Source organism: Trematomus bernacchii, unplaced genomic scaffold (assembly GCF_902827165.1).
Source record: "Trematomus bernacchii unplaced genomic scaffold, fTreBer1.1, whole genome shotgun sequence".
Lineage (NCBI taxonomy): Eukaryota > Metazoa > Chordata > Actinopteri > Perciformes > Nototheniidae > Trematomus > Trematomus bernacchii.
This window is the reverse complement of record NW_022987313.1, coordinates 9,567,569-9,580,664: the sequence shown is the minus strand read 5'-3', so window position 1 is coordinate 9,580,664 and position 13,096 is coordinate 9,567,569. Positions and strand designations below refer to the sequence as shown.

General features: G+C 40.7%; 2 protein-coding genes across 2 annotated transcripts; both read right to left on the bottom strand.

The window, feature by feature from the left end:
• Window positions 1-348: 348 nt before the first annotated feature.
• Window positions 349-9,885, bottom strand: LOC117485817 (zinc finger FYVE domain-containing protein 1-like). The gene is made up of 11 exons (XM_034134554.1): window positions 8,442-9,885; window positions 7,848-8,352; window positions 6,820-7,034; window positions 6,472-6,578; window positions 6,260-6,368; window positions 6,047-6,144; window positions 5,435-5,552; window positions 5,135-5,305; window positions 4,725-4,905; window positions 4,523-4,636; window positions 349-2,522 (listed from the first exon to the last, which is right to left on the bottom strand). The coding sequence occupies exons 1-11, from the start codon at window positions 8,949-8,951 to the stop codon at window positions 2,290-2,292; spliced, it is 2,361 nt and encodes a 786-aa protein (XP_033990445.1). The 5' UTR covers window positions 8,952-9,885; the 3' UTR covers window positions 349-2,289.
• A 1,426-nt stretch (window positions 9,886-11,311) lies between these two features.
• Window positions 11,312-12,398, bottom strand: LOC117477977 (rho-related GTP-binding protein RhoV-like). Its single transcript, XM_034124820.1, has 3 exons — window positions 12,155-12,398; window positions 12,026-12,084; window positions 11,312-11,939 (listed from the first exon to the last, which is right to left on the bottom strand). Exons 1-3 carry the CDS (start codon window positions 12,312-12,314, stop codon window positions 11,490-11,492), a joined length of 669 nt encoding a protein of 222 aa, XP_033980711.1. The 5' UTR covers window positions 12,315-12,398; the 3' UTR covers window positions 11,312-11,489.
• Between the last annotated feature and the right edge of the window lie 698 nt (window positions 12,399-13,096).

Sequence of the window (13,096 nt, the reverse complement as noted above, 5' to 3'; positions counted from 1 at the left end):
TGTACACAAGTGAACAACAGCACTTTTAAAGGGAGAGCATGGATACATATTAAATGCAACTCCCTCATGGCATGCTGACACCATGCAGTGCAAGAGGCACAGAATATCAACATGGAAGCTTGTGTTTAATTATTTATTAAAATATTAATAAATCATGCATCATCATCAATAAGCACCAAGCAAATAATTTCCCTCACTTTATCTGAAGCTGCAGCATTAGAGGAGTAGAAGCAAGGCTCCTAAATACATAGGCGTGCACAGGATCTATTCCTCCCACATACAGTACAGTAAGTGGTTTGACACAGGGAGATTTAAACACACAAACACACACTAAAGACAAGGAGGCAATTCAAGATTGTGTTTTTGACAGATGGTTGCTGCTACAACTTTAATCTTAAGCAAATCCTCCATCAGTTTAGTGTTCACACATATCATCGCATCAATTTGTTTCCAATCATTTAAAATGTATCAATCATTCCTGCTTCAGTTGTTGTCTCTATGCCAGAAGTGTTGATATCACCCGACTTAATCTAAAAAAACGAGACATCACAAATTGCAAAGGACATCTGAAGCAAAAGACTGCACAACTTTGCATGGGAATGAGCTCCAGAACAAGTAATCTGACATGATGTATTTCTTATTCTATTATGTGCAATATTTGCATTTCAGAGGAGGGTGTGTGTGTGATGCAACATTCAGACAGATATATCTATTTTCAGACAAGGCAGACACATTTTCTCATCAGAACCAAAAAGTTCCACGTTGGAGCAAAGGAAGAATTCACTTTATCTACAAAGCTTACAATCGACAAAGACCCTTTTTTTTCTCATTTTTAACGACAGAATACAAGCAAATGTGTTAAAGGCATCACCTTGTGCTTTGAATGACATCCAAATGTAAAGCTCTCAGTCACTAAATATCGCACCATTTCCACATTAAAGCATACATTTATCTGTGTAATGCTTGAAAACAATAAAATAAAGACAAAAACAATATAGGGAGAAAAAGTGGTTCGCATACAGTTGCTACAAAGTTTATAAATACCCATACAGTATCTAATGTCAAACGGAAAAATAACATACAAAATATCAATAACGGATGTATAATGACAGAAAAACAAGCTTATTAGAGCTAAAACTGAAATAAAAATGTGTTGTCAGACGTGGAGGCGCAAGTGTAAAACTGGATTGAGGACCCATTTAGATAGTTTTCAGTCCTGCAAAACAATATCCGTACACCAAAGCAGACCCTAACTGTAAATATTATTAAAACATTTTTTTAAATCAATGTGTCAAGAGAACAAATTTGAACATGATATACATACATTTCACAACATATTATGGATACACTAAATTGCCACTTGGGAAAAGACATAGTGAGCTGGATTCAGAGACCATCCTCTGAACAAGTAGAAAGGCCATGGACCTCTCAGGCTGTCATGCATGTTGTCGAGTGTTAATACGTTGTTTTTGTTTTTTTATCTTCAATACATAAATAATTTTCAAAGCTTAAAATGTACACCGCTCTAACATAGTTCTATGTTTTCATACAACCACAAATTACATGATAAAATATAAACATGATACCAGCACAGACACAGTGACCTGAATGATTTTTGGCACACCAGATATCCACAATCTAGACCAACTGTGGGTGATTTCAGCCCAGTTAGGGTACTACAAGATCATCTGGATATCTGGATTTTGGCCATGGTAAGCAACAGCCTATAACAGCTGAAAAAGGCTTAGTGCAAAAACTAAAATGTTGCAATACAGCATGCAATGGAACCTGCAGTTATACCTGCACGGATATAAAATATCTCCTTACCATTACACGTGCGACATCAGAGAAACATTGCTCGATAATAAGAATTGCTGGGAACTAAAATCACACCAACCCCACAGGGTTCTCAACTAACTAATATCCTGTAAATTATATATTTTTTTGTAACATTTTCTGATAGTAGAAAAATAGCCTTGTGTAACATAAAGTTAGGGACTTGTGTCAATAAGAATCCAAATATTCACTCTGTGAATAAATCAGAGTGGAAATGCAGATTTCGCACTCAGTCAAGTAACTCACATGTTCTGGCTGTTCTACAAAGGCCACAGGAACTCTTGAGGCTAAATGTCCTATATAGTTTTATATATATATATGCCTAAAAACTTCCTTTCAACAGACGTAAGACAGAACCATTTGATTAACGGAGGTACAGCAGTGACAGACTGCTAGCTGAGTGAGTGAGTGGTTGGTTCTCTCCGGTTGTCTGAGGAAGGAAGGCCGTCCCTGTTAAAGTTCTCCAGGTTTCTGGTTGCAGTTGGCACACACGCGCACAGGGTGGTCCCAGCCGCGCGAAGGGACCGCCCGGCGCTCGGGGGAGCAGTCGTCACACACTCCTTGGCCACAGGCGCGGCAGTGGTGCTTGGACAGCTTGGCAGTGAAGTCGCGCTGGCAGTTGTGGCAGGACAGGATGTCCTGGTCAGGCACCCAGTAGGCAGGACGGGCCGCATCTTTCACTAGGCCTGGAGGGTCACAAGTAACATAAATACACACACAGTACAGTACACCAGCACGGATCAGGTATAGTATAAGGTAACACTTTTACATTTGCAAAACATATGGTTGTAACTTTATAGTTCTGAGATTTAACTGCTCGACCTTTTGAGAAATATGCCTATTGGCTTTCTTGCTGAGAAGATCTACACACTGTAAATCTGTTGAGTTTAAGGAGAACCACACACAAACTAGTCTACGTAATTAATCAACAGTGAATGTTATCGACATGTCCTGCCAAAAGTGAGGCTGCTGCAAGGAATTGTGGGAAGGCCAGTGGCTTTAGCATATAATAAATTCAACCAGCTTTTATCATGCCAGTGACTAAGATGCTCCCAGGTAATTTCACTAAGTTAGAAACCTTCCTAACCTTCATAACCAAAAATGACCATTCAACCACAGCCCTGCACTATATCTATTGGTGAAGAACAGATATGGACAAACTGATGGAAAACACTGCGACACTGTGGAGGATATCAAGTTATCATTGCAGAAAGGAAACTGATATTGCCTATTAGTTATATATTGTTTGTTTTATCTGTACAAACACTGAAGTTTAAAAGTGGCAAGGTTACATTTTTGGAGGGGGGGTTATTTCCAGGGTATTTTCATGGCAGGTAGCAATAACTTTCTTGAACTTCCACTGGTTGCCTGGCAACTGCTTCCAGCCAAGAAATAATCCGGCTCATAACCTCCACATAAAATGTGAATTTGTCTCAAAGAAGTCAGGCTATTCCTTTAAGTTAGAGGCCTTTTTCTAATTTAAATACGGTTGACTGCATTTCTTTAGCTCTTTTTCCATGCTTATTTTTCCTCACTACTGTATGAAGTGCACCACAATTTCAAGTCCTTGGCTGTCTTCGGTGGCAGTATCCATGGAAACATGTAAAAAATATTTGAATTTGGCAAAAAAGTATTTTGTTGAGGTTGGAGAAGATCTTGCTTTGAGGTTTTTTGGGGTGGAGACGTTTTCAGCAGGATATCAGGTTAGCACATTTATATTCATATATGCTTTTTACATACTAAGAGAGGTCTACAGTGGGCAGCTTAATAACAATAATAAACTACAACTTGTGTTTCAAATTAAACAAATAGTTTTTCCAAATATGTTTAAGACATGCGCAAAACAAACAATCTAGCAGGGGGAAAAAGGGCTATGATTTATGGTGTGTGTTTCAGTAAGAACCGTATTTATTCTAGCCAACTCTTTGCAATCTCTTCCCATGTATCAAAGCCAGTTTTCCAAATCCAAAACACATTGGATTATATTTACAGAAACGTGTCATGTGAGGTCATAAAAACATCTCAGAGTTACCGAACCAAAGTGCATTCCACACATTGGTGTCGATGAGCAATCTGTATGCATGTCAGGTCAAGAAACCTCATTACACTTATATAATGAACCTAAACATGTAATGAATAAACAGGTTAACTGGTTATTTCTCTCACCTTTGCACTAATGATTAAGACTTATCATTAAACATTAGGTAACAGAACATGGAAGCACTGCACTGACATGTCCTGAGGAGATTGTCAGAGGCAGTTTTAGGTTTAGTAGTGAGCATGTGTGGGTGGAAGTAGTCCATGATTTTTTTGTATTCATTGGAAAGAATAAGAAGGTAGAGACAAATGTCAGTATTTGAATTCCTGCTTAAATTACAGTCACTCAGCCTAATAACTCCAGTTGAAGAAACAGAACACACTAAGCAGGCCGGGAATCATTCGCCTGAGTTTGGACTGTGAGATGTTGGTAACAGCACAGGCTCTACTACACCCAAGCCATAACAGCATCTAATATTCCTTATTAGGAGTCAGACTCCTGCATATCATCTGTGAGAGTTCAAACTATAAACAAGACCTCACTGCCTCTGCCACCAGAGGGCATTGTGTCCATTCACTCACATCTACTGGGTCATTTTTTCCTGTTACCTAACACTCCTGTTCAGATGTTGTTTTGGACAACACTCACCAAGTGGGATGTCAATAGCAGTGACCACGACCCCAAAGGTGTTGGTGACCGCTTCTCCAACCTTCCTGGCCAGAGTTCCACCTTCTTCCTCCTCCTGCTCTTTCTCAAGCATCTCTGGATAAAGAAAATATATTTCTCCCAAATGCCACAAAAAAAGAGGAAAAACAAAAAACATTTGACATTATCGAGAGTGTGTGTGTACCTGCGTATGAAGCCCTCTGCTCAAAGCAAACGTCACAGACTCTGACGGGGGCGAGACCCCAGCCTCTCTCAGGGACGGGGGCAGCTTTGGCGGAGCAGCAGTCACAGAAGCCCTCCCCACAGGCACGGCAGTGATGCTTGGTGTCGTTGTCGTGGAAGACTATTTGACACTTATGGCACACCTCGTATTGGGAAAAAAATACAAAAACAACAGAAGCTGTTATTGACCAACGGCTCGTGGAAAGAGGACACAATCTTTTTTTATCTTAGCGTTATCTTATGACCAGCATAAACATATATTGTGTAATAGTCACAGAGCGCCACAGACAGTAAACACAGCTCTGGAGAGGAAAGTGTTGACTTGGCTGTTGGTGGTGGCCGGCAGAGGGTGGGGCTGTGTGTGTCACTCACCAAGATGAGGGAGTTGGGTTTCCAGTAGGCTGGGGCGATCTGATCCGTCAGCCAGGAGGTGACGGCCTTGGCAGGCTTCACACTGAGCTCTGACACAGACTGGGCCACTAGGTTGACTCCATCCAGAAGACGCTGCGCTGCGTTGCTGTTGTCCTTTAAAAAGCCATCCGACTGCAAAAAGCAGACAATGTTTTTAAGTAGATATAAGGTCCCCTCTACCCAAATCTCTAGGTCTCTAGAATGACAGATAATTAAGAAAATATAATCAGATGAATTAATAAAAGAGCTTGTTTCTCTTACCCCCGGCCATACATGCTGGATCTCAGTGCGGACCACTGTATCCACAGGGTCCTGGTTCCCATACCAGAACTGACGGCTCCGATATATCACTCCACAGTTGGGACATTCAATAACGTACCTAAACATAGAGTAGAGACATGAATGTACAAATCTTTGTGACAATATTAATGGAAAATATCTGAGGGATTACTTGGACCATGTAAAATAATGTGAAAGGTAAATCTACAATTATTAGTAATTTAATACATTTGCTGATTGACTATCTGTTAAGGTAATTTCTCATGCCAATATTGAAATGTCCTGCTTTTCTCTGTTTGACATCATAATAAACTGCCTATCTTTAAGATTTGGACGAACAAAACAAGCCATTTAAAAAGACATCACCTTGGACTTCGGGGAACTAGGATCAATATCTCACTATCTGTGGACATTTAATAGAACAAACAACTTGTCTATTAATCGATAATGAAAATAATTATTAGCTGCCGTCCTAGACAATACCAAAATGAGATATTAGGTGAGAGTATGAGTCACCAGTGCTCAGTAAACAGTAATAAGACCTCACCCTGGCCTGTGACACATGACCCTGCTGTTCATTCAGCTAATACTCACCCAGACCAGGCGTATTTGGCGAGGCCCAACCATGGAGAGTCTGAGGAAGCGGAGGTTTTAGGGATAACAATCACTTCCTTTCCTCCTTCATAGCAAGCCTAAAGAGATGCACCACAAAATGTATTTATACTCATCAGTCATGGAACAAGAGAAACACACTGTCATTTGTATAGAGAGAAGGATTAATACTAAGTGATGAGCGACTGTGCGTACCTTGCAGGTGTAAATGCGATTATCATACTGAAGAGTATAACGACAGCGATGCTTCGCCTCATGGCACACTCCTTCTCCCAAGTGGTTCATGCTGTTCTTGCAGCCAGATCTGGGATAAAAATGAAATGTCAAAAATGTTTAATAATCTGGAAACCAAGCGATTGAAGGTAAGATTATAAATGTGTTTCTTGTTAAGAGACGAAGGTACTGACCCACAGCTGAGGCACAGGGTGGAGCAGGTGAAGTACTCATCGGGAAAGAAGCAGCTGTGGGCTACAAGCTCACCTGTAATTTCCCCATTAAAGCGCTCACTTAATGCCTGCGGGAAAATCAAGGACAACGGATCTTAGCTCGACCAGACATGTTCAGTATTTTACAAACAGAACCTGAGACTTATGAGCTTTAGCTGTTCTGATTCAAAACTATTTTTTATCTGATTCAGGAACCAGTTTATCAGTAAATGTTGTTTATATTCTGTTCAGTGCTGGCTTCACAACACCAACCAGCCAGTCTGAAAAAGGCAGGAAGCTGACTGCTTTCCAAACTGTATACAGCCCTACCTGCAGGGCTTTGAAGATCACCACGGGGGTGCGTGGGGAGCGGGTGGCGTTGTTGTCAAGGAGCTGCTCCAATTTATTCTGCAGGCCGCGGAAATCAGTCGGGGGGGTGAGAGTCTGCGTGCCCCAGTACTGCACAGAGCTGAAGGCCTCTGGGAAACGGGAAAGCTTCTTGAAGCGCTCAGACAGCAGACGATCTACTGACTCCAATGACTTATCTAAAAACAAGACACAGAGTGTAATCAGAATGATGTGTTGAAAATCCCTTAGCATTTACATCAGATATAACAACAACTCATCATCTCTTGATCTCAAAATGATGCATTTCTCTGTCCTTATTCTGGTAAAAGAGAGAACAATACTGTTAAAACATCGTTAATATATCTAATAACAAATATGAAGCTCACACAAAAACATGACCTGTGTTGTCCCAAGTCTGTAAGGCTTATCAGTGTTCCCTCATGTTAAATAAATATTTACTACAAAACACGTGCACTTGAAACTCCATAGCCAAGAAATGTTAATCGTGTTTTTTCTCCTTCATAAACAGTGACTAGATTTATTGAATTTCACACATTAGAAACAGGTTTTCAGGAATGTATGAGTTGTAGCAGCTGGACTTTAGCATCAAAAAAGAAACTGACATTTTCTTTGAAGTGACTACTACTGTCACTTTTGACCTAACTTGACAGAGTGCAGTTTTCTTTTGATTCCAAAAAGTATGCTTTCCACATTTGAAGACAAGTTGGAATGCAGATTGATACCTCCAGTGGTGTTGGGGTAGGCTGTAGGCAAACATGTGCTTACCTATAATTATCTGCTCTTAGTTTACTTTAAAAGGCACAGCCTCTCGTCCCTTACTGTGATGCAGACCTACATTCTTTGTGATAGAGTCACTATGTATTGTTTAATGGACGTTCTTTAGTAAAATTATGCTTTAGGGCTGAGTTGTCTAATACATTTGGAACCATTTGTAACTCCATCCATTACTAGTTGGACCTTAGAGAAGCAGAAGTGTTTAGATTTTGTACCTGAGCCAAGCAGCTTAGTGTGGACTGTCTCATGGAAGATGACCACTGCAGGGCCCAAGGTGGACAGAGGGACATCCAGGCCACAGCGGGCTGTTGTGGCCTTCAGTTCCTTGGTGAAATGCTTCAGGTAAGCATCCGAGGCATCGCCGAGAAACTTGAACAGGTCATCGTGGAGACGGTCGGCATGGGTGCGGTAGATGATGAGGTCGGAGATGGCGAGCACCTTGAGCAAGAGTCGGGTTCTCTGGCCCTGTTTGGAGCTGTTCCCCAGCAGCCCCTCTGTGTCGATGACTACTACTTTACGGAATGGGTCAAATGCCGCCCACACACCCACTGTGCAGGATTCTTGAGTGGGAGAAGTTTTAAACACTTCTCTGCCAGTGAAGAACGTGTGGTTCAGGGTGTGAGATTTGCCCTCTCCCGTGTTGCCAAAGATGGACACCACCTTTAGCAGCTGGTCAGGGTTACAGCTCAGGCTCTTCACAAATGAAGCTTCATCTTTTAACTTTGGAGAAACAACAGTTAAGAAGTTAAAAATATGTTTGTTAGTAAAGGTATTTGAATTAGGCTCCTATACAAGTGTGCACAACTCACCTGCATTTCCTCATTCTCATCTACCAAGAGGAAACTGAAAATCTTCTCCAGGAGTTTTGCTCTTTGAGATTTGGCCTCATCTTCTATTTGGACAGCGGGCGGGGCCGGTGTCTTGACAGGGATGACCTCCGCAGGTTTGGGTGGTGGAGGGTAAGATGTCAGCTGGTGTTTCTTCTTGTTGCCTCCACTGTGGGTGCGTTTCTGGCATTCTTGGCACAAGTTAACTTTGCAGTTCTGGCAGCGGACCACAGATCTATTGCATTTGCCATTGTCTCCATTGCCTCCTTTGCAGTTCTCACAGTAAGGGACATGCCCAGGTCCTATTTCAACACGCTCATGGTTCTTCAGGCGCTCCTGACTGTGGAGCTCGAGCTCACAACGGACACATTGCAAGCTTTTGCATTCATTACACTCAAATGCAGCCTCCTCAGAGCCACCACACACATAACTCTCTTGACATATTAGGCTAGTATTAACTCCCTTTTCTGAAGATGAGCCATGCCCGCTCATCGTTTCTTATAAGCTAAACTTGAATTCAGAAGAGTGCTTATTGGAATAGCTTTGACAATCAGATATTTCCAATAGCAGTAATTGAAAAATGTAAGTGACAACTTAAATTACCAAAAACAATGAAAACATCAATTTAAAACAGCTGCATGGGAACAAGGCTGGTGATTCCCTGACTGTAACAACTTACTTTCACACAATAATACAATAAATCAAACTTGTTTTGGCAGCATGAATTTCAAACACTTGTTTAAATAATGTTATTTAGTGCAACTAACAGTCAGGCAATGGACCAGAAGCAGCCGTGTCCTTTAGTTACACTTGATATGGTTTCACCACTAATAGTTAGCTTGTTCATGAACCAAAGTTAGCATTTAGCTGCAGCATAACAGAAGTTAAAATAAAGGTTGGCGAATAAAATAATACAAAAACATGTAGGCCCTACAGGTAGCTAGTAGCGACCGAGACAATGAGCTCTCCCTGAAAGGATGAATGTGCAAATGTTGATGCTAACAACAGGCTAGCTGGAAACTGACCCTCAGTAGCTCGCTGGCAAACTCGGTAGATAATTTGGCACCAAAGCAGCAAAAACGTCAGCGTTGCTTAGCTTTCAGCTAGTTGGTTTCGACGGATAGTTGTAACTTTTTCCAGAGAAAATATGTAATTTAAAGGCCAGCTAGTCCCAGCAGTTTATAGCCGTGCAAACAAGCAGCTAGCCTCCAGTCTGTCAACAGAGCTGTAACAACATATCAACAAAAACAACTACCAGTCGATGTCAAAAGCTCGGATATCAGCGGACTGTTTTGCTTTCAGACGGGAGGGAAATCCGCGCTATTCCGTTTAAAAGTCTTAAAAAGTGTTACTGTATTTGGATCCTTCCGAGCAGTGTCATTGTTTTGTTCTTCAGCCCCCTCCCTGGCAGATTTCTCTAGCTACGTTATTTTGTTGCCAGGTCAGATCAGCTGATCAGATTATTTTCAGTCACAGGGTCAGTGTAGGGTAACGCTCTGTTGCATGATGGGAAACGTAGTTCTTACAGACAGACCCAGCTGAGACGAATGTTTGTGTACATTTGGTGTAAAGTAACTAAGTAGATATACTCAAGTACTGTACAATTTTGAGAGACTTGATTATTTAAATGATTTTGCTTTGTACTTCTACCCTTCTACGTTAATGTTGTACCTTTAGTTACTGTACAGATTGTAATTAATGATGTGAAATATAATCAACACTTAAATAAGACTTTAGTTACACCTGAAGTAAATTCACAAGCTTCTCTGCAGCATACAAGGTAATTAAAATTAACTGCACCTAATAACACTCTAATGCACAATAATCGAAACAGAAACATGTAATATATATTATTCTGAAATGGGCTGAAATATGCACAATTAGTACATTTACTGTTGGTTCTATATTCTGATGCTACTTTTACTTATGTAAGATTTTGATTGCAGGACTTTTACATATAACTGCTTATTCCTACACTGGTACTTCTTCTTTAACTTAAGTATAAGATCTGAGTACTTCTTCCACATGTTCCAAAAGGGTTTTATGTGCTCCCGAAATCCAACTTGTTTGCTACTCAACTCAAAGAACTGATCTTCAAAATGATGACTGCTATTAAACCTGATTATAAAATGTATTGTGTAGGTCTGCAGGGTTTAGCTGTCTGTGTGTTTACACCCAGTCTTAGCTTTAGGCACACACAACCAGTTTAACCTCTTGGACGTATATGGATTGCATAATATTGATTCTACCTAGTAAAATACCACCAACAATATTGCAAGATGGAAACAAAAAGCACAACCATATTTAAGATAATGCATGCGGGGAATATGTTGTTTTTTTCTTTTGTGTTGATGAATGCAAACAAAATGTAAAATAATCGTTGGAATAATAAATTGTTGCATTACAGTTGGATGAATTGTATCCTTATAATCACAATCCTTTATTGGCAAACCTTAATTACTGCAATAAAATAAAACAAATCTGATCACCAAAACATTCCATGTGGAAGGCAGCTTCAAAGTAATTGTGTGGCAATTGTAAGCAAGTCTCAGCATAAGCTTTTTAGACAGAGAATGGATTTAAATGGCCTTTGTCTCGTAAAGTAGCTCTTCAAAGCATCAGCAGGTGACCATTTGTCTTAAATGACACTTTGTGTTTCCCTCCATTTCTTCCCTGACAGTAGCTTCTACTGCAGGATCTTCATACTTAAAAAATACAGAAACTGGCAATAAAAGATGTGTTACACCTTAGTGCTTTTATTACAAACAGTTGACACAGCACACAAAAATATGAACAACAAATAAATCATCAAACAAACAAAAGGGAAGACAGAAAAAGAGCAGAATCTACAACGTTCATTGTGCAGTACATTTTTTTATAGGATTATCACATTTCATTCCATGTGTTTTAGTGCACAAATCACATCCTGTAGAGAAATATTCAGATAGAAATGCATGAATTGTCATAAGAGTCCCCAAACAGACCGTGTCCACCAAGCAGAGCACATTAAATTCGCTCTTTGATTCCACATCAGATGAATCTGAAGATTTTCCTCCATCGACCATCACAAAAAGTCTTTAAACGTTTAAGCAGGCTGTGCTTTTTAGATGTGTTGCCAGTGTGCTTGTGCTTGATGGCAGCAGATACAGCACGGTCAAACACATCTTTGAGGTTATGTTGTGTCAGGGCTGAACACTCCAGATAGTCAAGAGCTCTGATCCTGTGTGCCAGCCTTCTTGCCCGGTTAAAGAGCACTGGGCTGGTGCCTCGCTGGTCCAGGTGAACCAGGACGTCCACATTGGTGCAAAGGTCTAACTGAGTTCCAACCAGGACTATGGGAGAGGTCGGGTTTCCGGCTCGTATCTGAGGGATCCATTTGGAGGTGATGTTTTCAAAGGAGACAGGGTTGACCAGGCTGAAGCAGAGGATGAAGACGTCCACATGGGCATAGCACAGAGAGCGGAGATGGCCAAACTCCTCCTGTCAGATCAAATAATAACACATTAGGAGGAAAAGGACTAACTCTGGCAAATACATCACAGTCACAAGTGGTGTGGAACATTTACCTGTCCAGCTGTATCTATCAGTTTGATGCGAGTTGGAATCCCATTTACATGAACCAAACCTGGAAGTAGAAATCAGTGTTATTGCTGACTCAAAAAACCATTAACATTCAAAGAAATGCCTTTACTCACCAGTGAAAACATCAAAAGCTGTTTGGCGGTAATCACTGTTGTATCCATTGAAGATGTAACTGATAACCATGCTTGTCTTCCCCACAGCTCCATCACCAACCAGCATGCAGCTCAGCTCATCCCTCAATCTGATGGGTTTATCATGTCTCTGACAAGCCATTTTTCTTTGCAGTATCAGCCTACTCCATTATCCAAGCAGTTAGAAAGTCCAGAGACAGTAACAGTAAGAGTGAAGCATTACTGTAAAAGACGTCTTCTCCCCCAGGGGCCCGTTGGTGACAATAAAGGAGAGGGGACACCTCGATTTGAAAGAACAAAAGGCGCCCAATCAGATGAGATGTTCCCCAGCACTTTGTCCGTTTCCGTTTGATGGTGATTAACATAGACACTCCCACCTAAACGGGCCGGATCATGCTAAAAGTCAGCTGATTTGACCTTGAATGCCTACTGTAATGAAAGTACAGCAACTGATAATGAGAATTTATGTTGGTAGTGCTATCTATAATATATAGGCTAGTATAGGCTATAGCCTACTCCGTAGATAACTCTTGGGGCAGGAGAGTAACATATTATAAAGCAAACATAACTTTAAAAGTGTATCTTGTGTGATATATATTTGTGATGAGTAGTTTCTAGTTAAAAGGCTTGGAAAAAGTAGACTAAATGTTTTTAAAAGTAGTGCTATATATTAGCGTTTGCGTATCGCAGTGTCTGTCGTTCAGTAATGTACAACATTGACCACAGACTGTGCTCAATATTTAACTGCAATACCATTATTTATCCATAGAGGGCGGTGTTGCTCCAATATTGGCTTTGGCATGATGGCGTCCAATTTACTCTAAAGTAAGTAAGTTAGATGCTGCTTTCAGTTTCCTCTGAACAGACGACTGTATTCACGATTAGTTTCACATATTAGTAGTTTTATGTGCAAAATATCTCGTC

Coding starts and splice junctions, on each gene's coding strand:
- LOC117477977 (XM_034124820.1), bottom strand. CDS start 12,314: ATGGCTTGTCAGAGACATGATAAACCCATCAGATTGAGGGATGAGCTG. Junction 12,085..12,154: donor AGCTTTTGATGTTTTCACTG/GTGAGTAAAGGC, acceptor TTCTACTTCCAG/GTTTGGTTCATGTAAATGGG. Junction 11,940..12,025: donor TGATAGATACAGCTGGACAG/GTAAATGTTCCA, acceptor TTGATCTGACAG/GAGGAGTTTGGCCATCTCCG.
- LOC117485817 (XM_034134554.1), bottom strand. CDS start 8,951: ATGAGCGGGCATGGCTCATCTTCAGAAAAGGGAGTTAATACTAGCCTA. Junction 6,369..6,471: donor ACCCTGTGCCTCAGCTGTGG/GTCAGTACCTTC, acceptor TTTTTATCCCAG/ATCTGGCTGCAAGAACAGCA. Junction 6,145..6,259: donor ATCGCATTTACACCTGCAAG/GTACGCACAGTC, acceptor GCATCTCTTTAG/GCTTGCTATGAAGGAGGAAA.